Source organism: Macadamia integrifolia, chromosome 14 (genome assembly GCF_013358625.1).
Source record: "Macadamia integrifolia cultivar HAES 741 chromosome 14, SCU_Mint_v3, whole genome shotgun sequence".
NCBI classification, from domain to species: Eukaryota; Viridiplantae; Streptophyta; class Magnoliopsida; order Proteales; family Proteaceae; genus Macadamia; species Macadamia integrifolia.
The window spans coordinates 31,188,123-31,215,504 of NC_056570.1; the positions used below are offsets into that span (position 1 = coordinate 31,188,123).

At 36.0% G+C, this 27,382-nt stretch overlaps 1 protein-coding gene across 1 annotated transcript; it reads left to right on the forward strand.

Moving 5' to 3' along the window:
* Nucleotides 1-20,556: 20,556 nt before the first annotated feature.
* On the forward strand, nucleotides 20,557-25,720 carry LOC122061907 (subtilisin-like protease SBT4.12). Its single transcript, XM_042625453.1, has 10 exons — nucleotides 20,557-20,708; nucleotides 22,054-22,151; nucleotides 22,251-22,342; nucleotides 22,507-22,744; nucleotides 22,857-23,370; nucleotides 23,993-24,090; nucleotides 24,176-24,397; nucleotides 24,510-24,621; nucleotides 24,820-25,033; nucleotides 25,120-25,720. Exons 1-10 carry the CDS (start codon nucleotides 20,571-20,573, stop codon nucleotides 25,608-25,610), a joined length of 2,217 nt encoding a protein of 738 aa, XP_042481387.1. The 5' UTR covers nucleotides 20,557-20,570; the 3' UTR covers nucleotides 25,611-25,720.
* Nucleotides 25,721-27,382: the final 1,662 nt, after the last annotated feature.

Here is a 27,382-nt window from a genome sequence, read left to right on the forward strand (position 1 = left end):
TTTTTTTTTTTTTTTTATTACCGTAAAATGGAATAACGTTAGAAAAATTTTCTAGTTGACTACCAAGCATAGCCTTAATTCATCACCACATGCCACACCGCGTCATGGAAAGTTGCTGGTAATAAATCCCATATACCCAATAGGTCTATGAGACACAACTTAAGCCCATTTTGTGTAGTATTGACCCATCACGGCTATATCTATAACATACTATACCTGAATCATGGCTAAGATTATAGTGTATAGTCCCTCTCGCGTTTTATCCCAATGCCCTTTTCCTATTAAAGAATTGTGTTCTGACTCTGATTAAGGTTCTTGGCTGGGACTTGGGAGTGAGGGTTTAGTTACACTCCAACGGCATGGCAATCTCTTTCCCTCAGAAATTAGTTACACTGCCACTCACTACGAAATGATTAAATTGCATACAATTCTTCTACCAAAAGCTTAGGTTTCATATTTATAAATAAAAGGATAACTAAAAGGTATGGGCTAGAAAATCTTATAAATATAGGGTGCGCAGTTAAGTTCAAACACTCAAAATTTCACAAACAAAACTTTTCCATCTTTCCAGGCTCCTCAAAAGCATGATGGTGTCCTCACTGTTCAAAACCACTAGCGCTTTCATCATCATAATTCTATTTCCCACCCCTCTAACCTCCTCCTGTGCCAACAACTTGGCTGCTCTTGACACAAAGTACTAACCCCCCAATTCTACTAAAACACTTGTCCAAATGGAGTGTAGCTCATCAAAACCATTGTCGCTGAAAGTGTGGATCAACAACCTGTAATGAGAGCCTTCTTATTGCTCCTCATTTCCATGATCCTTTTGGTAAATGTAACCTATTATCAACTCTTAGATATCTCTTTCTTCTTCTTCTTGTCTTCTTTATTACTAATTTCTGTACGTTATAATAATAGCTGAAACTATGTACGTAGGACTGATGGTTCTATTCTCCTTGATGGGCCTAATCCTGAGAATGATGCACCTCCTAACAGAAATTCTACTAGGGGGCTTGTGAACCTATTTCAGGAACTTTTACCTTGTTGTTCACTTTTTTGACATTTTGAACGAAAACAAAATGACGAAACAAGGTTTTGTCGTTCCATCATTTTGTGTTTCTAACATTTTTTTCCCTTTTCGTTTCCAAAAAAATCGAAAAATACGAAGTTGACACCAAACTCTTTATTCATGTAGTATTGTATAACATTAGAAACGTTTTTCTAGTTGACTATCAAACGTAGGCTTAATTCATCACCACATGCCACACCACGTTATGGAAAGTTCTTGGTAATGAATCCAATATACCCAATAGGTCTATGAGACGCAACTTAAGGCCCATTTTCTGTAGTACTGACCCATCGTGGCTATGTCTATATCATACTATACCTGATTCATGGCTAACATTGTAGCCTATAGTCCCTTTCACGTTTTCTCCCGATGCCCTTTTCCCATTAAAGAATTGTGTTATGAACCTAACAAAGGTTCCTGGATGGGATTTGGGTGTGAGGGTTTAGTTACAATCCAACAGCATGGCAATCTCTTTCCCTCGGAAATTGGTTATATCACCACACACTATGAAATGACTAAATTACATATAATTGTTCTAATGAAAGCTTAGGTTTCATATTTGTAAATAGAATGATATCTAAGTGGTATGGGCTTGAAAAGCTAATAAATACAGTGCGTGTAGTTAAGTTCAAACACCCAAAATTTCACAAAAAAAACTTTTCCCTCTTTCCAACCTCCTCAAAACCATGATGGTGTCTTCACTGTTCATTTAAACAAGTAGCCCTCTCATCATCATCATCTTATTTTCCATCTATCTGGCCTCCTCCCATGCCAACAACTTTGCTGCTCTTAACACAAAACTGCTAGCCCCTCAATTCTACCAAAACACTTCTCCAAATGGAGTGTATCTCATCAAAACTGTTGTGGCAGAAAGTGTGGATCAAGAACCTAGAATCGGAGCCTCTTTATTGCAACTCCATTTTCATGATTGTTTTGTAAATGTAAGCTATTATCAACTCTTAGATATCTCTTTCTTCTTTTCTTCTTCTTCTCCTCTTTATTACTAATTTATGTACGTAGTACTAATAGCTGAAACTATGTACGTAGGACTGTGATGGTTCTATTCTCCTTGATGGGCCTAATCCTGAGAAGGATGCACCTCCTAATAGAACTTCTGCTAGGGGGGCTTATGAAACTATTTCAGGAACTTTTATGTAGTTGTTCACTTTTTTTGCATTTCGAACGAAACAAAAATGATGGAACAAGGTTTTGTCATTCCAAAAAATTCGAAAAACACCAAGTTGACACCAAACACTTTATTCCATTTTTTTTATTCCCGTAGAATTGTATAACGTTAGAAACGTTTTTCTAGTTGACCACCAAACGTAGGCTTAATTCATCACCACATGCCACACCACGTTATGAAAAGTTCTTGGTAATGAATCACACATACCCAATAACAACTTAAGGCCCATTTTCTGTAGTACTGACCCATCGTGGATATGTATATATCATACTATACCTGAATCCTGGCTAATATTGTCCCTCTCACATTTTCTCCCGATGCCCTTTTCCCATTAAAGAATTGTGTTCTAACCTTGACTAAGATTCCTGGCTGGGACTTGGGAGTGAGGATTTAGTTACACTCCAACGACATGGCAATACCTTTCCCTTGAAGATTACATCACCACCCACTATGAAATGACTAAATTACGTACAATTCTTCTACCAAAAGCTTAGGTTTTATATTTGTAAATAGAAGGATAACTAAATGGTATGGGCTTGAAAAGCTTATAAATACATGGCATGTAGTTAAGTTCAAACACTCATAATTTCACAAACAAAAGCTTTCCAACTTTCCAGCCTCCTCAAAACCATGATGGTGTCTTCACTGTTCAAACCAGTAGCCCTTTCATTATCATCATCCTATTTTCCATCTTTCCAGCCTCCTTCTGTGCCAACAGCTTTGCTACTCTTGACACAAAACTAGTAACCCCCCAATTCTACCAAAACACTTGTCAAAATGGAGTGCATCACATCAAAACCAGTGTGGCTGAAAGTATGGATCAACAACCTAGAATGGGAGCCTCATCATTGCGCCACCATTTCCATGATTGTTTTGTAAATGTAAGCTATTATCAACTCTCGGATATCTCTTTCTTCTTCTTCTTATTCTTCTTCTCCTCTATTACTAATTTATATATGTAGTACTAATAGTTGAAACTATGTACGTAGGGCTATGATGGTTCTATTCTCCTCGATGGGCCTAATTCTGAGAAAGATGCACCTCCTAACAGAAGTTCTACTAGGGGGTTTACGAACCTGTTTCAGGAATGATTACCTAGTTGTTCATTTTTTTTAATATTTAGAATGAAATCGAAATGACGGAATAAGGTTTTGCCATTCCATTTTTTTGCGTTTCTAACTTTTTTTTCTCTGTTTCGTTAAAAAAATCGAATAACACCAAGTTGACTTCAAACATTTTACTCCATTTTTTTCATTCCCGTAGAATAACGTTAAAAAAGCTAGAAACATTTTCTTAGTCTTCTTCTTCTTCTCCTCCTCTTTATTACTAATTTTTGTACGTAGTACTAATAGCTGAAACTACGTACGTAGATTTGTGATGGTTCTATTCTCCTTGAAGGGCTTAATGCTGAGAAGAATGCACCTCCTAATAGAAATTCTACTGGGAGGTTTGAGGTTTTCGAAAGTATCAAAGAAGAGGTGGAGGCTAAATGTCCAAGGGTCATATCTAGTGCGGAAATACTCACAATTGCTGCCTCTGAATCTGTATCTTTGGTAACATACACTTTGAATTTTTATTTCTGTTTAATTAATTTAATCTATATTACATTAATTCATTCTTCATCTCCTGATGTGTTTTAGTTAGGTGGACCGAGGTGGCTAGTACTTCTAGGAAGGAGAGATTCGACCCAATCAAATATCAATGGGACAACAACGGACTTGTCGGGTTCGTCATTCAATTTAGAGAGACTAATCTCCAAATCCAAGTGAAGGGGTTGAGTTTAACCAATATGATGGCTTTGTTTGATAAGTAAGAATTAACGAAATGAAAAAAAATGGGATTCTCTGAGTTAGAATTTTTTTTTCTACTTCTCATGTGAAAGAATGGAATTTTATTTTTAATAGGATTTTCCATTAAGCCTTAATTAGTTTATCTAATGGCCCTTTTTTTCCATGAGTGATAAGGGAACACACTATCAGTTTTGCAAAGTGTATGAATTTTCGCTCCAGAATCTACAATGAGACCAACATAGACAAAGGATTTGTTAAATCAGTTCAATCAATCTGCCCAACAAGAGGAGGAGATAACAATATAATCTCCCTTGATGACACAAAATCTGTTTCAGAATTTGATACAAGTTATTTCCAGAATTAATGTTGGATTGATGGACTTAATTAATTATTCAGGTTGATTGCGCCACTATTTTCATGATTGTTTTGTAAATGTAAGCTATTATCAACTCTTAGATATCTCTTTCTTTTTCTTCTTCTTCTTCTTCTCCTCTATTACTAATTTATGTATGTAGTACTAATAGGTGAAACTATGTACGTAGGGCTGTAATGGTTCTATTCTCCTCGATGGGCCTAATTCTAAGAAAGATGCACATCCTAACAGAAGTTCTGCTAGGGGGTTTGTGAAACTGTTTCAGGAACGATTAGCTAGTTGTTCACTTTTTTATATTCGGAATGAAATCGAAATAACGGAACAAGATTTTGTTGTTCCATTATCTTACGTTTCTAACGTTTTTTCCCCGTTTTGTTAAAAAAAAATTCGAATAACACCAAGTTGACATCAAACGCTTTATTCCATTTTTTTTATTCCTGTAGAATAATGTTAAAAATGTTAGAAACGTTTTCTTAGTCTTCTTCATCTTCTCCTTTTTATTACTAATTTTTGTACGAAGTACTAATAGCTGAAACTGCGTATGTAGGGTTGTAAAGGTTCTATTCTCCTTAAAGGGCCCAATCCTGAGAAGGATGCACCTCCAAGTAGAAATTCTGTTTGAGGTTGTCAAAAGCATCAAAGAAGAGGTGGAGGCTATATGTCCAAGGGTGATATCATGTGCAGAAATACTCACAATTGCTGCCTCTGAAACTATATCTTTGGTAACATACACTTTGAATTTTTATTTCTGTATAATTAATTTACTTTACGTTACATTAATTCAATCTTCATCTCCTGATGTGTTTCAGTTAGGTGGACTGAGGTGGCTAGTACTTCTAGGAAGGAGAGATTTGACCCAATCAAATATCAGTGGGACAACAATGGACTTACGAGGTCAGTCGTTCAATTTAGAGAGACTAACCTCCAAATTCCAAGTGAAGGGGTCGAGTTTAACCAATATGGTGGCTTTGTCTGATAAGTAAGAATTAACGAATGAAAAAAAAAAAAAAAGATTCTCTGAGTTAGAATTTATTTTTCTACTTCACGTGAAAGAATGGGATTTTATTTTTAAAAGGATTTTCCATTAAGCCTTAATTAGTTTATTTAATGGCTATTTTTCTCCATGAGTGACAAGGGCACACACTATCAATATTCCAAAGTGTGTGAATTTTCGCTCTAGAATCTACAATGAGACCAACATAGATAAAAGATTTGTTAAATCAATTCAATCAATCTGCCCTATAAGATGAGGAGATGACAATATAGTCTCCCTTGATGGCACAAAATCTGTTTCAGAATTTGATACAAGTTATTTCCAAAAGTTAATGTTGGATTTATGGACTTAATTATTTATTTGGATTGATTAAATGGGTGAAAGTCAAGTTGCATGAACCGGTTCAGTCCAATCTTAAGTTTAGGATTATGTTGGCCCAATCAATTGTGGTTTAGGATTTTGGGTGCAGGACAGTATTATAAATACTATGTTTTTTGGTCCCTACAATCATTATTCACCCTTCTCCATTTTACCACTAAAGTGAGAGAACCAGGGAGGTCTAAAGGATTGTAGAAGATCCATAGCCAAGAGAGGGAAACTGTGAAGAACACTGTCGATCGTCTTCAGCGTACTCAGTGCAAGGTACAAATCAATCATCTATATTTTGATCCAATCATTTATGTTTTAATTTGATATCATGTTCTAGTTGTCTATATGAGAACTAATTAGGGTCCATTGTGAAACCCAAAATATTTCTAGCAAGTGGTATCAGAGCGATCCATATAGAGAGCTAAAATCGATTGGCAGAATTGTAATTTTTATTAATTGTTTAAATCACAAAGTGATTAAATTGTTGAACGATGAATATTTTTTTCGATTTGGTTTGGTTCTGGATTTGATCAACCTTGAGGTGCAATGGTTTTCAATTATAAAGTATTGGTTTTTTTTCTTTTTTTCTTAGCAAAGGATACTAGCATGGTGATCATTGGAATGAGGTGAATTTTCACTAGGATGGAGAGTTATGAATGATGGCTCACATAAAAAAAGGGTTTAATTATTATATATAAAACTTTAAAATTTGAACTAGCAAGGTAGTTTAAAATTTAAAAAATCAGATCAAATCCATAGTGATTTCAAGTTAATGTATTTAAATCAAACTGATTTTAGTATTTTCTTTTATGCAATATTCTTATATAACTTCTTAAGGTAAATAAATAAGGTATAATAAATATATAAGTTAAATGATGGAACTATCAATGTCCCTGTCTCAGAGAGATTGTGGTGGTTTTTAGGGTTTAATTTGAACCACTTAAACATCAAGGTCTTGTGAATAATAAAATACCATTAGTCATCATGATGTTATTTCATCATGTACTTAAGATGTTGTAAATAAATATTTAACTAGTCAAACTAATGGGAGGATGGATTTATGTACTTTGAAATATTTTATATGATTCAATCAATGGGAGGATGTTCATTATCCTAGTGTTTTGTCTTTGTTTTATAGCGGTTTCGAAATTGTATTTCTGTTTATGCATATTTCTACATTGGTTTATCATTACCATGATGTAAAAAAGTTATTATGAATGACATAGGTATTTTGTGCTTGCATGTCATATATGGAATACCGTATGATAAATAAATATGTTAGAATTAAACTGCATGTAAGCTTCCGTACATATTTAGTTGCATTGTACATTCTAAGAAACTATGAAAGGGTGGGGTGAAATCGACAAAAATGGCACATCCTATTCTTTCATGTTTTTCTTCGGGGTAACAAAGTTTGTGACATTTGCCCAGAGGTGATATCACCAAAATTAAAGAAAATGACAGTAACCTAAAGGTTTCTAAGCCCAAAGGTATAGAGACCTCGAAAGTTATTGTTCTTTTCATTTATTGTTCTTAGCCCAAAGAATATAAATGTAGTTACGGTTGTGACTTTTGTATGGATTTTGTTGTCCTAGTGACAAATTTAAATATATATTCTTATACACATAGATTTATTTCCGACAGAAAAAACATGATAGGATTGAGCAAAATCCACAAAAATGGTATATTCAATTTAACTTTCTTAACAATAAATGTGCATTTCTCAAAGGTGATGTCATCAAAGTTTGTGGACATTCAATTTAATTATGTATTTCTTAATAGTAAAATGTGATATTTTTTCAAAGGTGATGTCATCAAGGTTTGTGAATAAATATTCATATGTTAGGAAAGGACGTTGACTTAGAAGTTCTTTTACCCAAATATGATTGAATTTTCAAATGTTGGTGTTCTTTTCACAGTCAGTACAAGAAAATAAAAGTACCAGTGAATCTTTGTCCCAAAGGATAGGGATACAATTTTAGTTATAACTCTTAGTCACCGACAGAATGTTGGCATGTCTCATACAAAGGCTTTTTTTGTGGAAATGCTCAAAGATCATATTTCTAACATAAATACTATTGAGTTTTTGATATGCTTGGTTAGTGGGAGCTTTGCTTCTTATTGATTATTCTATTTTTTTAAGACTTTAATCACTATGTTTTAGGCACAGTTGATAGATCATATAATTATATTACTCATTCGATTTTAGCATTTATCTTATGCAAAATTATTCTATCATTAATTTCTTGGTTAATTGCTTTATGGTTTCATTTAAGCATGGTTTATAGGCAGTAATTGCCATAGTTATAGGCAATGTTTGTCACAGTTTAAAGGCAGTATTTGCTACAACTCAAAGACAATGTTTGACACAATTTATAGGCAATGTTTGCCACATTTTAAAAGATAGTACTTGCTATAGTTCAAAGGCAATGTTTACTATAGTTTATGGCAAAAAGCCATAATTAGATATTCACCACAGATCAAAAGCTATTTACTATAGTAAAAGTTAATATCACAGTTAAAGTCCTACATGGAATGACAATAGTGTTATATATTTAAGGATATGTCACACTTGAATTTTAGTATCCCTTAGAGATTCATGTTGATAAATTTACTTATATTTGTAATGAAAAAAAGTTGTATGCAATATATTGAGGTGTATCTTCTACTGTTGTTCGATGTGTGTGATCTTTTAACTGAATCACAATAAGAGTAGTCAATGTAATGAGATTTTATGATCACACCAATTTAAAAGATATCCTTATAATTAATGTAGCCCAATTGGGAGATTGTTGGATTTGTGGGCTTAATTAATTATTCGTGTTGATTAAATGGGTGAGAGTCAAGTTGCATGAACCGGTTCGGTCCACTCTCAAGTTTAGAGATATGCTAGCCAACTCGTTGTGGTTTAGGGTTTTGTGTAGTGCAAGACAGTATTATAAATATTGTTTTGGATACTTACAACCATTATTCACTCTTATCCACTTTACCACTAAAGTGAGAGAACGAATGAGGTCTAAAGGGCTATAGAAGATCCATAGCCAAAAGAGAGAAACTGTGAAGAACATCGTCGATCGTCTTCAACATACTAGGTGTAAAGTACAAATCAATCATCTATGTTTTGATCCAATTATTTATGTTTTAATTTGATATCATGTTTTAGTTGTCTATATAAGAACTAATTAAACATGAAACCCAAAATATTTCTAACAGTATACACAAGAGAAGGAGTTATTGCATTTGGGCCTAGAGCTTTTCAAAGGTGGAAGTGGTGACAGTATTGTTCGTATATTTGGGGACAATTCAACTGCATTTTCTAAAAGCTTTGTTTATGCTATGATTAAAATGGGAAACATCTCTCCTCTCACTGGTGAGATGACAATTATCAAGAAAAAAAAAATGCAATTCGGCAATGGGGAATTAATTAGTTAGAGAACAAAGGAATATCATGTGAGAAGATGTGTTGATGCTTGGTCTGCTTTGCTTTGGACTTATAGGTTTGATCTTTCCTAGGTTTGTTTTACTATGCTCTCTGATGTTATTTAATTACTTCAGATTTGCTAGTAAATGCTACCAAACTAAATAAAATAGCCATCATATATATATATTTATTATCTATCTTCTTCCTTGTAAAAGTACTGAGTCTTATTTACATTTCTTTTTTTTTTTTGGGAATGGTAAAGAACCTTTTTTACTCAATAATTGAAAGGGTACCATTGGGCCCATTCAGTATTTGGATCATGTTCCCGAGGGGTTCACGCTTTATAAGCTTTTGTTCACTCATGGGCCCAAAGTAGGGGCAATATCTCCTCACACGTCCAGCCCACTTGAATAGCCAATGGCGGCCCCTAATTATTAGACCCAATCATTAATCTAATTTTTCTTTGGGTAATTTACAATGCCACTCCTTGGAGAATGCCAATATTATAGGAGTACCCCCTCTCTTTCGTCAAATTAGACTTAGACCCCCTACCATCAGTCACAGTTAAAAGATGAGTTAAAATGACCATTATACCCTCCCTATAATCTCTCCCGCAATGGTCATAGCCTGCTCACTCTGGTTAGCTGGAGATTCCACACTTCCACTAGTGGAGACTGATTGACCAGACATGGTGGTTCCCCAAGATAGTTCCCCAAGACTTCGTAGTCCCTCTTCTTGAAATGATGCGCGGGTTCTTCTCCCCATCTTCTAGATGATTTCTGCCACTAACAATCATTCCTACCAATTTCCCTCTAGAATCAACCAAAAAAAAGACATGCGAGAACTACATAACCTAAAAACTCAACAAAGCAAGATCTCCGCTTGGGAGAAAAACCCATAATAAACTGACTATTATTAGACCACTTAACTAGAAAACTACGTCTATACATGACCAGCCCTCGAGCATCAGTCAAACATCTTCCATTACAGGATTAAACAATAACCGCCAAATGGGTCGTCTCTCTCCTTCTCTTTCTCTCTCTTTCTATCTCTGTGCATCTGTGACAGATGTAACATATGCAGTGAAACACGAGAGGTAGCAGTAAACAACCGGCAGCCAAGGGCCAGCACAGAAAACAGTTTAAAGCAACTCAAAGGAGGCAAAGAACACCAACAGGTCAGATGAGTTTCATTCTATCTCCACTGCAACTTTTGGGAATTCCAATGACCCATTTGCCACCCAAAATGGGTCTGCCGTATCTAATTCATAAGAATAGTTACCCCCTTCTCCCCCGGCACAGTCAACCTATTCAGTTTCAAGCCTAGAACATCATGGACAAGAGGACGATACCCGAAATCGTGATAGATTCCAACTGAAAGCTCAAAATTCTTGTCAAAAATACACAGAATTGGACGCTGGAAAGAGCTCCACAGATTTCCCCCTTCTATAAACAAATTGTTCTTCACTATCAAACGATCACGTAGTCGAGAATGAAGTTCAGATGCAACCATCTCCGCAGGTCAGAGAAGTTTGTCTTTGTAGAGATCAGATGAACTCATTCATGCCCACACACCCAATCTAGCGCCGCCTGCAACATCTTTTTTTCCACTTTCTGATTCTGGCAACGGCGAAGACCGGGAATGAGAGGATGATAAGGGGTTTGGCCGACAAGAAACACTGGTTTATTACATGGGTATTTTAGGTACTTCACATTTAGTAAGGGCATTTTGGTATTTAAAATAAAATATAGTAGCTGACATCAGCATGTAAGGTATATTCCTTAACAGTGCCTAATGGTAGAGGGTTTGAGTCTAATTTGGTGAAAGAGAGGGGGTGTTCCTATAATACTGGCATTCTCCAAGGGGCGATGTTGTAAATTACCCATTTTCTTTTACCTTTTTTAATCTCAGAATGCCCAAGGCTAAGCCCAGAAAATGACCCCAATAGCCCAAAGGGCGCTATTGGGCCCATTTGGCATTTTGAACGTGTCCCCGGATTCAAGCTTTATGGATTTTGCTCACTCCTGGCCCGAGGTATGGGCAATCATCTCCTCTGTCCTCACACGGCCCACGATTAGGGTCTCCTCAGACGTCCAGCCTATTTAAATAGCCAACGGCCCACAATTATTAGATCCAATCTTAACTTTTTAATTTTTTTTTTAAATCTCAGAATGCCCAAGGGCCAAGACCAAGCCCAAAAAATGATACACCACGGCCCTCAGACACAGGGCCAACACAAACAAAATTGCATCCTAGCCATACGTATTAGGGTTTCATTGCCTTGGTAAAAGCGTTAGGGTTCGAAAGAGAACCACCACGTCTACGATGGAGAAGACGACGATCATAGGGGGTGTTTCCCCTGGATATAATGATTGGCAGAGGGTTGTCCAGTGAAGAATGTCAGCAGCAACATAGCGATCACGGCTGGCTCAAAAGAAACAACAGAAATCAATAAATGAAAGGGAGTAGGCCATTGAGCGTCGTCCATCCAAAATCAGAAAAATAAAATAAAAGGGGATGAGAGTATATTACAGAACCATAAAATGATAATAAAAAAATGAAATAAAAAAAAATTAAAGGACGTAAGGGAGGATTGATGGAGCAGCGGCAACGGATGTTGCGCTTGAAGTTGCAAGTGGCTGCAGTAATCGGAGAGGGGGAAAAGGGGCCTGACTTGGCCTTGCCTTGCCACCATTGTATATAAACCAAAGGAGAACTCTAAATTTCCATTCGAACCCAGTTCCTCCTCAAAGGAAGAAAGCCGCGATGGAGGTAGAATCATCCCTCCGAAGAAAATGGAACTATCTAGGGGTGCAACAGGGTCGGGTTGGGCTGGGTTTCTTAAAACCCTAGTCCAACCATAAGTCCCCTTCACTGAGCCCAAACCCGCCTTGACCTTGACTCAGGGCCACAAAACTTCAACCCTAGCCCAACCCTTACCCGCCATGATTGGCCCTGATTTTTCAGGGTCGGGTCGGGATGACCCTCACTCTGACCCTGATTGACCCTGACCTTGGTTTGCCATCAAGGGCTCAGTATACCCTGACCCTGACCTTGACCTTGCAAAATATGAAATAACTTAAAATAAAAAATATTCATAATAAAGAGGAGATAAAAAATAGAAAATTACAAATTTCTTGGTAAAAAAAAAAGCAAGAGAGATTGGTGAAAAGATATATTAGGAGTTTTGAGGAGTCAATGACTCAATGTCAAACAATATATCATATTAGGTTAAATTCAGCGTTAACATCAGGGTCACAACCAAGGTCAACATCAGGGGCAAAAATCAGGGCCGGGTTTTGGGCGGGCTGGGTGGGCCAAAGACATCGACCCTTACCCACCCTGACCCTAACTCAGGGTCAGAAATTTCAGGGTTGGGCCGGCCCTCAGGGCCAAAATTTTTGGGTCGATACTTGTTCAGAATTAGGGCCGGCCAAGGGCGGGTTCGGGCCGTCAGGGCCAAACTTGAACCCCTAGAACTATCGTATGGAGACATGGTGATTGCCTAGGTAGCTATGGGTAGACCTGGGCGATCATTGCTAAGGAGAGGAGCCAAATCCCGAAAAGAATAGAAATGAAATAAAATAGTAAGAAAATAAAAGAAAATATGTCTGTTTAACTACCAACTGAAGAAAAGAAAAGAAAAAAATAATTTGTTTTGTTGTGTTTTGTTGTGTTTATTCTTAAAGTGAATTTTGAAGTTCAAAAAAGAATCATTTCTTGGATCAGGACATACCAAACACAATGACTACAAAACATAGCCTAGGATTTAGTGAAAACATCATCTACCGTGGTTGCGGCGATGCAATGAGCATCCGACGGTATGAATGACATCGGGGCACATGCTAATGTTGTCTTGACCGTCCAATGCTCGCCGCACCGCCGCACCCGCGGCAGACAATCATTACTCTAGGATTTAACTTTAAAAAAAAAAATTACCAATCTCCATTCATGATACCATTTTCCAATAAAATATCTGCAGGTATGATATAATAAATAGAGATAGAGTGCCCTGTGACTATGCCACGTATGCCAAATTTGAAAGTCTATTTCGTGAATGGATCAGGTTCACGAACGAGAATATTCTCATACGTTCTTGCTCCGTGGATTTAGAATCAGTTTTCTCTCTCTTTAATAGATTCTAAATCCACGGACCAGGGTCATTCTCGTAAGTGAACCTGATCCGCTCTTGTCTATTTCAACCATAAATTTCATCCTTCAAATTTGATGGCCTATTTCAATCTTATGCCTCAAACAATATTCCTTCTTTGCCCTTGTATTTTTAGCTAATTAAATTAACTTCATTTACTTACCAACTTGTTATCAGTTGCTTGTTTTGCTAGGTCTAACAAAATGACCAATGTGCCTCCACATTCCTAAACTAATTCAGCATAATAAATTTGAGAAATAGTCCCCTAACTTGAGTTGTCCATGAACTTGACGAAAGTAGCTTAGACCTTCAAGCATGGTTCCAAGTATTGGTATTAGATTGGCCGAATTTACCGTAACGCATCGATATCAATACCGATCAATAGAGATTATCGGCTGGAAAATCAGATAATGATCCAGGTCAGCCTATCCAACACGATCCGTGTAAGTGATCTTTAAAACCCAAAAAAGGGGGAAAACAGGGTAAAAACTCAGATTCAGGATTTCTAGTGCCCTTTTCTCCTTTTCCACTCTTTAGATTTGCAAAAATTGGAAGGGAAGCATCGTTTCTAAGCTAGAATCATATATAGGGTTCAATTTGTGCATTCAAAAGTCAAATCGTGCATTCGATTCACCAAAATCCAAGCTTTCTACCAAACCCACTCAAGGTATGAACACCTTTTTTACTTGGTGAAGGTCAATGTAATAGAGAGCGTAGTTTTTCGGAGGCTCAAACTTGAGACCTCATGGTGAGCCAGGATTTTTTGCACACCACAGCTCACCAACTGCGCTAGACGCGCAATTGTTGTTTTTAAATAGTTTAATTTTGATTGGCAAGCAAGGTTTCTGCAGGACCAATGAGCGATAGTGGGCATACCAAGACTCGAACCCACAACCAGCCAACTCGAACGGTGATGGGTTGAGCCGTTGAGGGCATTTTCACCACTAGGCTACCAAACCCATTGAGAAAGTAATTCGCCGTTGCCGGGGATCGAACCCGTGTCAAAGTTCAATCTTTTTTTTATGATAGGTAGCGGAGTTGACTAATAAATGAGAGAATCCTTTTCTTTTTTCCTCTAGTTTTGATTTTCACATTTTTCTGAATTTTAATAAAATTTTAACATATGCTTTTTTACTTTTTTACCAATCAAGGCCGATATAGTCACTCATCCAAGAAAAGTTACTTTTCCCAATCCCTGATCAATCTAGAGCCGATCCTTACCGATATGGATTGGTATCACCTGAGACCGATATCAATTCGATATCCAAGAACTAAATCTTTGCCTTCAAGCTCAACCTCATGGCTTTCTAGACTAGACTACATCCTCTTTTTTTTTTTGATAGATAGATAGAAGAGGAAATATCACTCCCCTCCCCTCAACTATGGGAAAATATCAAGTTCCCTTTATACTTTTTCAAAAATATCACTCTCCTCACCCTAAACATATGTTTTTTTACTTTTTTACCAATCAAGGCCGATATAGTCACTCATCCAAGAAAAGTTACTTTTCCCAATCCCTGATCAATCTAGAGCCGATCCTTACCGATATGGATTGGTATCACTTGAGACCGATATCAATTCGATATCCAAGAACTAAATCTTTGCCTTCAAGCTCAACCTCATGGCTTTCTAGACTAGACTACATCCTCTTTTTTTTTTTGATAGATAGATAGAAGAGGAAATATCACTCCCCTCCCCTCAACTATGGGAAAATATCAAGTTCCCTTTATACTTTTTCAAAAATATCACTCTCCTCACCCTAAACTATGCTTATACATGTAAAATATCCATTATACCCTTTATGAACTAAACCCCTTTCCCATACTTATTGATCAGAACCCTTTCTTCACACTCAGCCCTATTTCTCTTGACATCCCCTTCTTCGTTCCATGGAGCTTGGACTGAGAAGCCATGATGGAAAGTACCGTTATAATCTCGAAAAACACTTCCAATATCTGCTAGACCGGGATTGCCAGAGGATGCACCATCAATATTTATCTTGGTATAGTTCGGATTTCAAGGGGTCCAAGCGACGTAGGTAGTCCTAATGGTACTGATGATGAGGAACTTTGTGAATGAAATTCTAGCTCCGTAGACTTCCAGATAATACTCCAATCAGACGTGTAGCAATTTCAGAACACCTTGTGAAGAAATGCAACCAAAATATTCCATATTAAGATCTAGAGAAAGACTGAGTTGATTATCCTTGGACTCGGACGGATTTCTTAAGAGAGTCTCCAAACCAGAGGGAAAATCGGTCCAACCAGTAACATTGTTAATACCAACAAGATTTCAAGACATCATTTGACAACGTTTCATTTCTGTTGTTTCTGCGCTTTTTTGTTCCCAAAAACGGAGAAATAACCTAAAAAGCGTTTGATAAAGTTGTTATGTTTCATCCGTTTTTAGAAAAGTAAATAAAAATTTATGCCTATTTACAATTATAGAAACGACTTTGACGAAATAAGTCCGGACTTGTTTCGTCGTTTCTAGAAATGAATTTGAGAGAAAAAAATGGCTGTTGTGCCCGATGAATCTCTCAACTATGTAAACCTAAAAAGAGGCAACTGAACATTCTCTCCCTTTTGGGCATCCGATGATACTATTGGGTTTCTTAGTGGCATTATGTCTGCAAAAAAATGTTTCGAAAAACAAGTTTATCAAACATCAAAAAAATCCGTTTTTATTTTCAGAAATTTGAAAAGTTATCAAACGATGCCCAAATGTTTGTAGAATATGTGCAATCAAAAAATAGGTTACGAGCTGTCGACCCAATCACGGAACACCAATGATAAGAATTTGAAATATTAAAGCCTCTACTGATAAGCAAATCAACCATCAATAGCTTGCCAAGAAGAAGTTTTCACGTGAAAAAACTGAACTTTAGGCTCCATTTGGTTGCAAGGGGAATTTAAAGGGAAGTGAAGTGAAATTTTCATATTCAAAAAAGAAATGTTTGTAATCATTACCCCATATGATCCAATGAGATTTATAAACTATTTTTTTTTTAACTATATTTAGTAATGATACATGTAATTTTTATTTTACATATTATAGCAAACGGTTTTAGATGTAAAGTGAAATTTTGTAACCAAATATGGTATTATTTGAAGATAATGTTATAGTTACATAGGGTAATGATTATATATATTTCTTTTTTAGTATAAAAATTTCACTTCCCTTCTCTTTAACTCCCCTTGCAGCCAAATATAGCCTTAAGGATTGTGTAGAGACGTAACAAAACTAGATTGGGAGTATTGCAGGCTGAGCCTAAAGCAATTCTATATGTTTGATGAAACAGAAAACATACCCAAAGTAGTACCAAGCCAAACAAATTTATCCTGAAAACAGAATGTTGGGGAAGAGGGATGGAAATAATTCTCCAAGCAATATTAGGAGGCTGCTAATGGAAAATAATTTGATGATCCCAACTACGATCATTCGGACTAATAAGACTAGATACCGTAAAAAGAGCATCAAAAGGTGATGGGAGTGATGCCTTCATTACATTTGTTTGTAATCATCAAAACCAATATGGATTTTGTACTCCCGAGATGCGTTGGTATCTCCAACATTTTGTTTGTGGTATGGGGACAAGAGATGCGGTGTTCAATTCTAGATTTCTCTAAAATTTGTGAAACATTTCAACATTCACAATCCCATTCGCTATAGAATTGTTTGACTTTACGCTCAAAAAGATTCTCAACAAGTATCTTGCAGAAAAGTAGAAAATACTTCAAACTTGGTAGCGAGGGGATAAAACCTAATAAATTTGTAAAATTTATCAATGAAAACTATGTAAAAATGATCTCCATCAGTATAGTAAATGGGCGTAGGTCTCCAAACATCCGAAAATTAAATCTAATAGGGCAGTGAACACTGAGTTAGATGAATGAAATGGACGCTTTTGACTTTTGGCCTATTGCAAGCACTACAAACTGTAAATCCCATTTGAGAGGTGATAAGGAAACCAAATGAAGAGAAAACATGATGAACTATGGAAACCACTGGATGACCCAGTTGATTACACTACTGATGAATAGTGGTGTGTTCCCCGATGAGTGCTTGTGGAGAACAATTATTGGTGGTAGTAGAAATTTTATTTAAAACATGTTGATAGAGACCGTCATTAGTTCTTTTCTGAAATAAACATTTCCCCATTTTCTGATCCTTCAGACAAAAAACTCAGGATGAAACTCAACGAGAAAATTATTATCTCATATAAATTGAGAAATAGATATTAAATTACAAGTAATAACATGAACATGTAGAACATCATGCAATGTTAATGCTTTAAGAATAATAGAGATCAAATCAATACCAATATTATGAATAGGCAAATATGTTCCTTTTCCCATTTGGACTATCATTGACTCATTGCCCATATATGATTAAGAGAAAGTGAGATACTCAAGACCATCTGGCCCCACCACGACCACGACAACCGCGTTCATGGCTTAAAGTATTGATATCGTATTTGATATCAGTTGATACATATGTTATCGGACATATCATATTTGGTGTATTGGGTTATACTTATCAAGCATATCAACTGATACACCTAATACATATTGGACATTTTTCTAAATTTTTCTAATTTTTTATGCTATTTGTCAACCGATATGATAATCAACCCCAAAAAATGGCTCAAACAAGCCGTATCGGACCAATACAGACCATAGTCAATCTTTGTTATTTTCCTTAAAGAACTCTCTTCTTTCCCTAATCCCTTCCTTCTCAAAGAACTCTTGACATTGATTTGTTTGTTTCCATCCTTTTGTTTTGTGATTATAATTGCTAACGAAATAAAGTAATGGAGATCACTTTTATGAGAAGTTTAGGAGGTTTTTGGTTGCCATTTTATAAAGGTAAAACAACTTCAAGAAAGAACTTTATCGGTCTAGTACCCCCATCAAAGAAAAATTGTTAGGGGAAACGTAGTCTAAAAGGGATCATGGCTCCTATACCAGACATAAAGAGTGGTGAAATGACCACCCCACCACTCATGAAAGGTAAAAATCTTATCCTTATTGACATTTCCGTGAGTGTTCCCATAGGTCCTCGCATTGATGTATAAGCCACATTGCCTTTTAGGAAACCCTATTCTAAGAAATTAGATAGACAAAGCTTTCTACCCAAAGCTTCAATGTGTTTTGTCTAGAGAAAGGAACTCAACATAAGCGAAACTTTGAGCTTATTGTGTGTAAACTTAACCATGTCCATAACATGCTATCCTTTATTTCAGAATGGAGTCATGGCTAAGATTAATGTAGCGTATCCTTGACATTTTCTCTTCGTCGTGACACTTTCATCCAATAAACTTTTCTTATTAATAATCACATCATGGGTTTACCCAAAATATAAAATTGTGTAACTGTGGGGATTCAATTACACGCTAGTAGCATGATCATCCCTTCCCTTATGAGTAATATAATTACTCAACTTTCCTTATTATGCCACATGAAATGATGCCAATATCAATGTTAGGAACTATGAGAATCGATCGATTAGGTAAAAACGAAGGGTAATTTAGTCATTTAAAAACACCAGTAGATAAGAAAATGGAAAAAATTTAAAAGTAGAAAAATATCAGAAATAGAAGACTTTTGAGTACAAAAAGGTGTGTACTAAGTTCGTGGACTACACTTCATTACCATCACTGGTAATGATGTTGGAGAATGGTTTGTTACGATTTCGTAGAAAGAAGAAGTAAGATATAGATCTTTTGTTAATTAAAGGAAAATAAATAATAATGGTGCATTAAGAGGGGAAAAAATAATTAAAACAAAAATGGAAAAGAGGGTTAATTTGGATAGTTTAAACTATCAAAGGAGAAGGAGATGTAGGAATTTACTTTTTTGGGGAGAATCAAATGTAAAAGTTAGAGTGGGAAAGTTTGAGTAAATGTAGAGTAAGTATAAGAGAGTGATAGAATTTTTTTTTTTTTCAATAATATATGTTATAGACTAATAAAGAAGTGAGCTTAGCTCATCAATGCAAGTTGGTGATAAAGAGTGGCAACCCAATTTGCCTTGTTGAAAGTGCAACTGAGCGTCAAAGGGAGTTTTGTGGGTGAGTGAAGCACAACTAAGAAATGCCAAGTTTTGTTATGTATGGCACATTTAGGTGTCCAAGTAAAATAATGGAAAAATGTATTTTATGTGCAAACGTGGCTTAGAAATGGCTTAGACCAATGCTCTCATGTGTGTATCTCTTCTCTTCTTCTATATGAAATGACATTTTTACCCCTTATTAGGGAAGGAGAGAGACAAACCTTGGGACACTGTGTAGGCCACGGTCACGAACATAAACTAAAATAAATTATACAATAATGCTAATCTAGACCATGTCTACTCTATCCAATAGTTAAAATTGACATATCTGTCCACATGATAGAATAATTATTTAGGGGTATTTGAAAAATTAACAAACCATTGTGAAAATAATAATCTACCCTAATTAAATCTTTTTTCTAAGGAAAAAGAAACTTAAGAGGTAACATAGCCCTTACACCCAGATATAGATGGTGGTGAAATGACCATCTTGCTCCCTATGAAAGACAGAAATTTCACCCCTACTAATGCTTTTATTAATGCTCCCACTTATCTCCATACTGGTGCAAGACCACGTTGCCTTTTTAAGAAACCCTCTTCCTCTTTTTTTTATTTATTTTATGTCGTAATCCCTTTTACACCAAGCTTATCCTTAATTTTGATTTTCTAGAATATTCCCATACTCCATTGTTTATATTCTCTTTACCAAGCGTAGTATTCTCAATTGATGGGTTGCTGAACACATGCTATTTATAATACAGCCCTAGTGACACCAACTTAATTGGGTTTGTTCTAGGTGGCAATAAATGTAATGCAAGTGGTCGGTCCCACTTTGGGTTGCCCGTCCATGTGGACAAGTCCTCAAGGGATAGGTGTGAGTGCTAAGGCTTTAATACCAAATTGCAAGCAAACCATGGAAACAAACCCACTATACCTAGGTGGCAGCGGATCAAATATCAAGGCTTTAGTGCTTGCTTAATTAGTTATGTATAACCTATAACTAAAATTATCATTTCATCTTTTTAAAATAAAAAATTTCATCCATGTTGATTTCTTTATGCACGTTCTCATTGGCTAATTGAAACCAGATAAATAAACTGAATATAAGACCTTACAAGAAACAATGCTTCTTTCTGTTATACTCTATATATAGAGATCATAAGAGATGCCAAGGCCTAATCACTCATCTTCAATGGCTAACTTGTGTAGTTTGATCAGCTCTCATTCATGGCTAATCACTCTCCTGATTGTCTCCTCGGCCTCTCTCAATGGTGTTCATGTCATTGCTGATAATGAGAAGAAGGCAAGTTATATCTCTATCTATAATCATGTTTTTTATTTTGAAAGAACCCATAATTAGATTTTCTTGGGGGTTGGGTGTGGGGTGTGGGGTGTGGGGTGGGGGAGAGTGTTGTTTTGCTTGCATGAATGAGATTGTGATCCTTAATCAATTAAACTTTTTGTTCAAGATTTGAGATAAAGAACTTTGTCATATGGGAGCTCCCTTTTGTTTATCTCTCTCATTTCTCTGTGAAAAGCCATTCCTTCCCCTTGTTTGAGGGAGGGGAGAGATAGACATAAGGAGTGCTGGTTTTATAGATATTCCCTTCTCACAATATTATATCTAAGGTGATTTATGATTAGAGTCAGTTCTTTTAACAATAGCTATCTGGGAGTATATTCCTGCCGGCCCAATGTTGGCCACCTGCTATGTGGATTTGGTTTCTCTGTCTTTTAAAAGAGAATTTTGTAGCAATGTTATAGGTAGATGTAATTTTTGCAGTTATCTATCATATTTGATGAAAAAGAAATTTGAGAAGATGTTCCACCAATTCACATTCCCACTAGAAAGCCCTTTCGAATATCAACCTATGCAAAAATTCTAGGAGAAAGAAACGAATAAGTTTGACTTGGGATATTTCTCTTCAGTTCATGGCTTTCATTATTAGGCTGATGTAGTCCTTGCCACGTGCCTCTTTTGTATCTTTCCTTTTTTTTTTTGGGCTATTTTCTCACTTTGGTGTGGTGTAATTCTTTATCCTCTTTGGGTTTAATAATTTTGTCCTAAATTTTTTGTTAAAAATAAAAAAATAAAATAAAATAAAATAAAAACTTGAAATCTAATCTTTCTTTTTTTTTTTCTGACATGTTTATTTTATCGCTTTGGTAAATGTTGTTTTGTTTAATTTTTCATTTTACTAAATTATACTTTTTAGGCTTCTAGTGTGTGGATCCTATATTTCTATAATATTATTTATCACTGTTTTTTCTTTTTTAATAAATAAAAGGATGTTTTTTAGGTGGGGCGGGGAAGCATGTAACCACTAAAAGGGTTTGTGTCTGTCACCATCTAAAATTTTTGCAGAATTTGACATCATCGTCAGACCATCGGTTATAACGATAACAATGATGTGAATAAAAATGTTTCAGTTCAACCTTTCGCTTTGAATAAAAAAAAAAAAATTCATTATATTACCACAAAAGCAAGCCAATTAGTACTCAGCAGAAGCCTTGTAGCATACTTAGCAAAAAAAAATCACATCTCATTCTGAGTATCTTTTACTGATGAATAGTATGTTGAGCATCTTTATACAACAGTAAGGCTATAAAATTGTGGGCATTATGTATATATCCTGTGGTTGGCATAGGTTTACATTGTATATATGGGTGCACTATCAAAGGCTGAGGATGGCTACTCCACAGAAACTGTCCATTTGAATATCTTAGAACAAGTCCTTGAGAGAAGGTATGTATAAATGTTTTCTTGCTTTCCATATTTGGTTCAACTCTACATAATTTGGACTTACCTTGATACCAAACTTCATGCTTAATTTTTCTGTTGCAGCCCAGCTAGAGAATCCTTAGTTTGCAGCTATAAAAATAGTTTTAATGCATTTGCAGCTAAGCTCACAGAACAAGAGCAAAGAAAGCTAGGAGGTACTAGTTATTGAACATTAATAACCTATTTGTATCCCCCCTTATAGTTAGCTGTCTTCTGCAAGAAAAGTTGAAATTAACCCCACCCACCACTTTTTTTTTTTTTTAAATAGACAACATCTGAAAAGTATAACCATGTTACCATACCATATAAAAACTTACAGGCATGGAAGGTGTAGTCTCTGTATTTCCATGTAGAACCCTTAAACTTCACACAACAAGATCATGGGATTTCTTGGGTTTTCCAAGCACTGTAAGAAGAATGCCTACCATTGAGAATGATATCATTATTGGCATGATTGACTCTGGAATCTGGCCTGAATCAGAGAGCTTCAATGATAATGGGATCGGTCCTCCGCCGGGCAAATGGAAGGGTATTTGCCAAAACATTACCTGTAACAAGTAAGAATTCTCTTCAAACAATTGTCTCTTCCCTTACTACATAATTAAGATTCCTCCAAGAAATTGAAAAGGAGACGATTGATTTCAACATTTCTTTGAATGTTAAATACAGTAAAATTATCGGGGCACGATTTTACAATGCCGAAAATAAATACCCCAAAGTGGAAGAGAAGTCCTCCCGTGATACTATAGGACATGGAACCCACACTGCTTCTACAGTAGCAGGTGTTGAAGTTAAAAATTCAAGCCTTTTTGGCCTTGCTGAAGGGACTGTAAGAGGAGCTGTTCCCTCTACAAGGATAGCTATCTACAAGGCCAGTTGGAATTTTAGTTGCACTGACCACGATTTGCTGGCTGCAGTTGATGATGCAATTGAAGATGGTGTTGATATATTATCAGTTTCCATTGGGGATTCAGTTGCTAGAGTTTTCATGGAAGAGCCTATTGCAATTGGAGCATTGCATGCAATGGAGAAAGGGATATTGACCTCTACATCTGCAGGAAATTGTGGACCAAAAATGGTTACTATCACAAATCTTGCCCCATGGATGTTAACTGTAGCAGCAAGCAACACAGATCGTCGGATCATCAGTAATGTCGCGACGGGCAATCAGATTACCATGGAGGTGAGAGTGCTTCTTCTTGTTACACTTTTTTAACACAAAGTAATGTTACAAATTATTTGACACCTTAAGGGGCATCAATAAGAAAAGCCCTTCATTTTTATTAAAAAAATTCAATTGATTTATATATATATATATATATATATAGAGAGAGAGAGAGAGAGAGAGAGAAAGAAGTATGTAGTTCAATCCATTTGGCTCTATTTGTCTCGATAATTTATTCTTTGAAAAATTAATTTTTATATTCTTTTGGAAAGATCTATGTATTTTGATATGCTTACGAAAGTAAGAACCCCAAATGGGTTTTGGCTAAAAGAATCACCATTAATTAGTATCTAAAAAAGAATGTTAATCATCTTAACTCAATCCCATCTAAAAAAAAAACTTTGTTCCAGAGTTAATCCACCTACAATATTACAATATGCTTATAATATATCATTATGGATAATTTTTTTTGAAAGAATAGCCATTAGATACTCTAGAATAAATCATATGTTTACTTGTTAGGGAGATTTCCGTTTTGAATATTATTTATTTTATTTTTCTAGATAATAATTTGGATTTATTACTCACCATTTTCATTGGATAATATGTATCAACATTAACTTCCTTCTTTGATTGCCAGGGACATGCAATCAACACATTCCCAACTGAGAAAAAGGCATCCCCAATTATATATGCAGGTGATCATGCTGCACATAACTTTAGCAGTAAAGAAGCAAGGTAAAAACCAGATCAGTGATTTTCATTTTTTTACCTTTTTCTTTCTCTATGTTTTTAATGAATATGGTTTTCTTTCTTCATTCAGTGCATGTAGACCTGGCTCCTTGGATAAATATTTAGTGAAAGGGAAGATTGTCCTCTGCGATGAGTTATCTGATGGCAGCGAGCCCTTCCTTGCTGATGCTCAAGGAATGGTGATAATAGATAATACTGAGCAAAATGATTCAAGCTCTTCTTATCCTTTACCAGCAACAGCTATCAGCATTGCTGATGGTGAACAATTAAAGCTCTATTTGAATACTGCCAGGTTAAATGAGAGACTGGCTAGCACTGTTAATTATATAGGTCAATGGCTGTTAGCCCCATAGATTCACTTGTGAGTTTGTGTTAATGAGGTCAATATTTCTATCTTCGTGCAGAATTCCCGTGGCAAAAATCTACAAAAGTGAAGCAATTTATGATCCTAAAGCTCCACATGTGATTTCATTCTCTTCCAGAGGACCCAACACTCTTTCACCAGATATCCTCAAGGTACTTCCAAGTTTACATAATAAAATGTGCTAATTGTGGGAGCCAATATGTATATATTTAGTTAGGGTACTAGGCATTACTATGTCTAGTGAGTATATCATTTCATTATTTCCCACTTGATGATACATGGGTTAGTCCATGTGATGGATGACCTATTTACTTAACCAACATTAAGGTCTAATTTTTTTTGTATTGCAGCCAGACTTAAGTGCCCCGGGGGTAGATATCTTAGCGGCATGGTCTCCAAAAGGCAAAGTTTCAGGATACCAAGGTGACAAGCACTCTGTAATGTACAACATTATATCTGGAACATCCATGGCTTGCCCTCATGCAACTAGTGCTGCTGCTTATGTCAAAACATTTCATCCCTCATGGTCCCCTGCTGCAATTAAATCTGCTCTCATGACAACAGGTGATTAATATCCATAATCAAGAAGGTACTGAAGTCTCAAAACTATATTTCACCCACCCAATTCTTTTTTCTGTTTTGTCTTGCAGCTTCTCCCATTAATGCGTCCTATCATGAAGAGGCTGAATTGGCTTATGGTGCTGGTCAGATTGATCCACTAAAGGCTGTCAATCCAGGTCTTGTGTATGATACCTCGAAAGCTGACTATATACAAGGGTTGTGCAACTTGGGTTATAATCCGGATTATATTAAAATCATTGCCGGAGGTAATGTTACTTGTGCCAAGCAAAATGGAACCGATGCTCTTTTAAACTATCCTTCTATGGGTGCTTCAGTTACTATTGGAGTACCAATCGATAGATATTTCCCGAGGACAGTTACCAATGTTGGCTTACCAAATTCTACATACAAGGCCACAATTGGACCACAAAAACTACTAAATGTTACAGTTATTCCCAACGTTCTATCTTTCAAGTCTTTGAACGAGAAGCAGAATTTCACTGTACATGTTACGGGGCCAGGAATTGACCAAGATTCGATCATCTCTACATGGTTACTGTGGTCTGATGGGGATACATAATGTAAGAAGTCCTATTGCATTCTGGACCTATTAGTGAAATTAATAGTCTTTGTTCAAAAATGTATTTAGAATTAGTTGAATAATTGCTAAGAGCATATTCTCAAGAAAAATATTCTCTTTTCTATCTTTGATAGGAAAAACCGTTACTCCTCTGTTCTCCTCAGCTAGATATCCACAAAGCCTTTGATTCTATTAGATGGGATTATATTTACCAGGTCCTTGAGAGAATGGATTTCCCTCCAAATTTTATCAATTGGAGTCACAGGTGAATCTCATCTCCTTGTTTCTTTGTGCTTGTCATTGAGTCGCCTCATGGTTTCTTCAATTCTAAAGTTAGTATTCACCAGGGTTGTCCCAGATATCCCTTGGTTTTCTCCATTGATATACGAGGCTTCTCGAAAATTCTCTCTATGAAAACTGAGAAGAATTCCCACCAGCCTATTACTAAGTGTAAGGCTTTAAAGATTACCTACCTCTCCTTTGTTTATGACCTTATATTTTGCGAAAACAAAACTTCAATCCTTTTATGCCATTTCTGAGGCTGTTTCCTCCTTATCTTCCATGTCTAGTCTTCACCTTAACCCTCATAAGTCTCTCTCTTTCTTTTGGGGTGTTTTGGAGCCTTTAAAGTCTCAAATAAATTGTATCCCAGGCTTCCCGGAAGGCCATCTTTTGATTACCATTGATTTCTTCAAAGCTTTCTATTCATCAATGTTTGTTTATTCTTGATAGGCTTCGTAAGAGACTTCAAATTTAGAAAAGTAAATTACTTTCCTTTGCAGGTCACTTAGAGCTTATTAGATCGGTCATGCAAAGTGTTTGCATTTATTGATATAGGGTTTTCGGCCTTCCAATTGCTGTCGCTTCTAAGATTGAGTCTCATATATATATTTTTCTCTGAAATGGCAGTGATAGCATTAATTTCCTTCACCCTTTTAGTTGAGTCAAGATCTACCTTCCCAAGAAGGAGGGGGTAATTGTGCTTCCTAGAGTTAAGGGTGCTAATAGTGTGGTTATTGTCAAGCTTATTTGGAAAGTGGCCTAAAAAAAGCATTTGGGTGGGTTTGGTGTGATCTAAATATCTCAGAACAGATTCAATTTGGTCAGTATTTCAAATATGGTGATATATCAAGTATGATATGATGTTTAACAGGTTAAAAAAGGTGTCTTCCATTCTTCGAGATGGTGCCTGAAACTCTGGCTCTGCTTGAGATGTAGAACAAATTACCTAGTATCCAATTAAAACCTAGGGACAATGGAGATAGGGTTCAATTGATGGTAAACTCCTCATGTTTATTTACCTCATCTTCTTTTTGAAACCTCATTTGGCTTAGAGCCCCAATTTTTCCTTAGTATAAAGTGCTTTGGTTCTCCACTGCCATATCTAGGCATTCTTTTATGACATGGAGGGTCCTAACTAATTGTTTTTCCTCCCAAGAATTTCTTTCGCGAAGGAATATCTCTATTCTTAATTGCTACTTATGCTGAAAAATTCTTTTGAAACCCTTGAACATCTGTTTTTCATTTTTAGTGGTCTTTTTCTTAGTTTGTCTAATATCCCTTGAAAATTATGGCCTTCTCCCAGAACTCTTCCATTTAAAAGAGAATGGAAATGGATTTTGAAAAAATTTAATGGAAAAACCTCATATGACTCTTTTAGTGCAACAATTTATCATATTTGGTGGGAAAGGAACAAAAGAAGATGGATTTCTACATTTAGTACTCTGGAGCAAATTCGAGTGGCTATCGATGTGAGGATAAATGTCCCTCAC